This window comes from Poecilia reticulata, linkage group LG9 (assembly GCF_000633615.1).
Source record: "Poecilia reticulata strain Guanapo linkage group LG9, Guppy_female_1.0+MT, whole genome shotgun sequence".
Lineage (NCBI taxonomy): Eukaryota > Metazoa > Chordata > Actinopteri > Cyprinodontiformes > Poeciliidae > Poecilia > Poecilia reticulata.
This window is the reverse complement of record NC_024339.1, coordinates 33,003,604-33,004,222: the sequence shown is the minus strand read 5'-3', so window position 1 is coordinate 33,004,222 and position 619 is coordinate 33,003,604. Positions and strand designations below refer to the sequence as shown.

The 619-nt window shown below is 54.3% G+C and overlaps 1 protein-coding gene across 1 annotated transcript in view; it reads left to right on the top strand.

Annotated features, from left to right (window-relative positions):
• The first annotated feature begins 37 nt into the window (after positions 1–37).
• LOC103470801 (uncharacterized) overlaps positions 38–619 on the top strand; it is a 31,259-nt gene continuing 30,677 nt past the window's right edge. Inside the window, exons 1-2 of the mRNA XM_017306583.1 lie at positions 38–366; positions 450–529. Of these exons, the coding sequence (XP_017162072.1) occupies positions 308–366; positions 450–529 (139 nt within the window). The 5' untranslated portion in view covers positions 38–307. The remainder of the gene's footprint in view (positions 367–449; positions 530–619) is intronic.

Below are 619 nucleotides of genomic sequence, written 5' to 3'. Positions count from 1 at the left end.
CAGCTGATCAGAACCAGCTGATCAGAACCAGCTGCAGCAGATCAGAACCAGCTGATCAGAACCAGCTGCTGCAGAGATTTAATCGGGTTAACAGATGATGAGCAGATCCACTGGTCAGAACCGGTCTGGGTTCTGTTCCCACTGCAGTCAGAACTAATTGTTGTCCTGATTCTGGTTCTGATCTGACGCAGATTTGGTCAGAACCAGTTGTACTGCTGGTTCTGCCTCTGGTTCTGGTTCAGCCCGTCTCTGTTCCAGAACCATCTGCAGCAGCAGGAACGAGGAGCGGGTCGTGTTCTCGGATCAGATGATGCAGAACCAGGAGGTTCTGGTCCAGCAGCGCTGCGAGGTCATCTACAAGATCTGGTACCAAGCTGCTTCCTGTCTCTGAGCACAGGCTCCGCCCCCTGCTCTCTCCACCAATCACCTTCCTTCCCTCTGTGCTCCAGCTCTCTGGTCCCGCCCACCAGCTCCTCAGCTCTGGTTTCTAATTGGTTCAACGAGTTGATGGCTGTCAACCAGCAGATTGGTGGGTTGGAGACACGTCCAGGGTCTGTCCCCATGTCTGTCCTCATGTCTGTCCTCATGTCTGTCCCCATGTCTGTCCCCATGTCTGTCC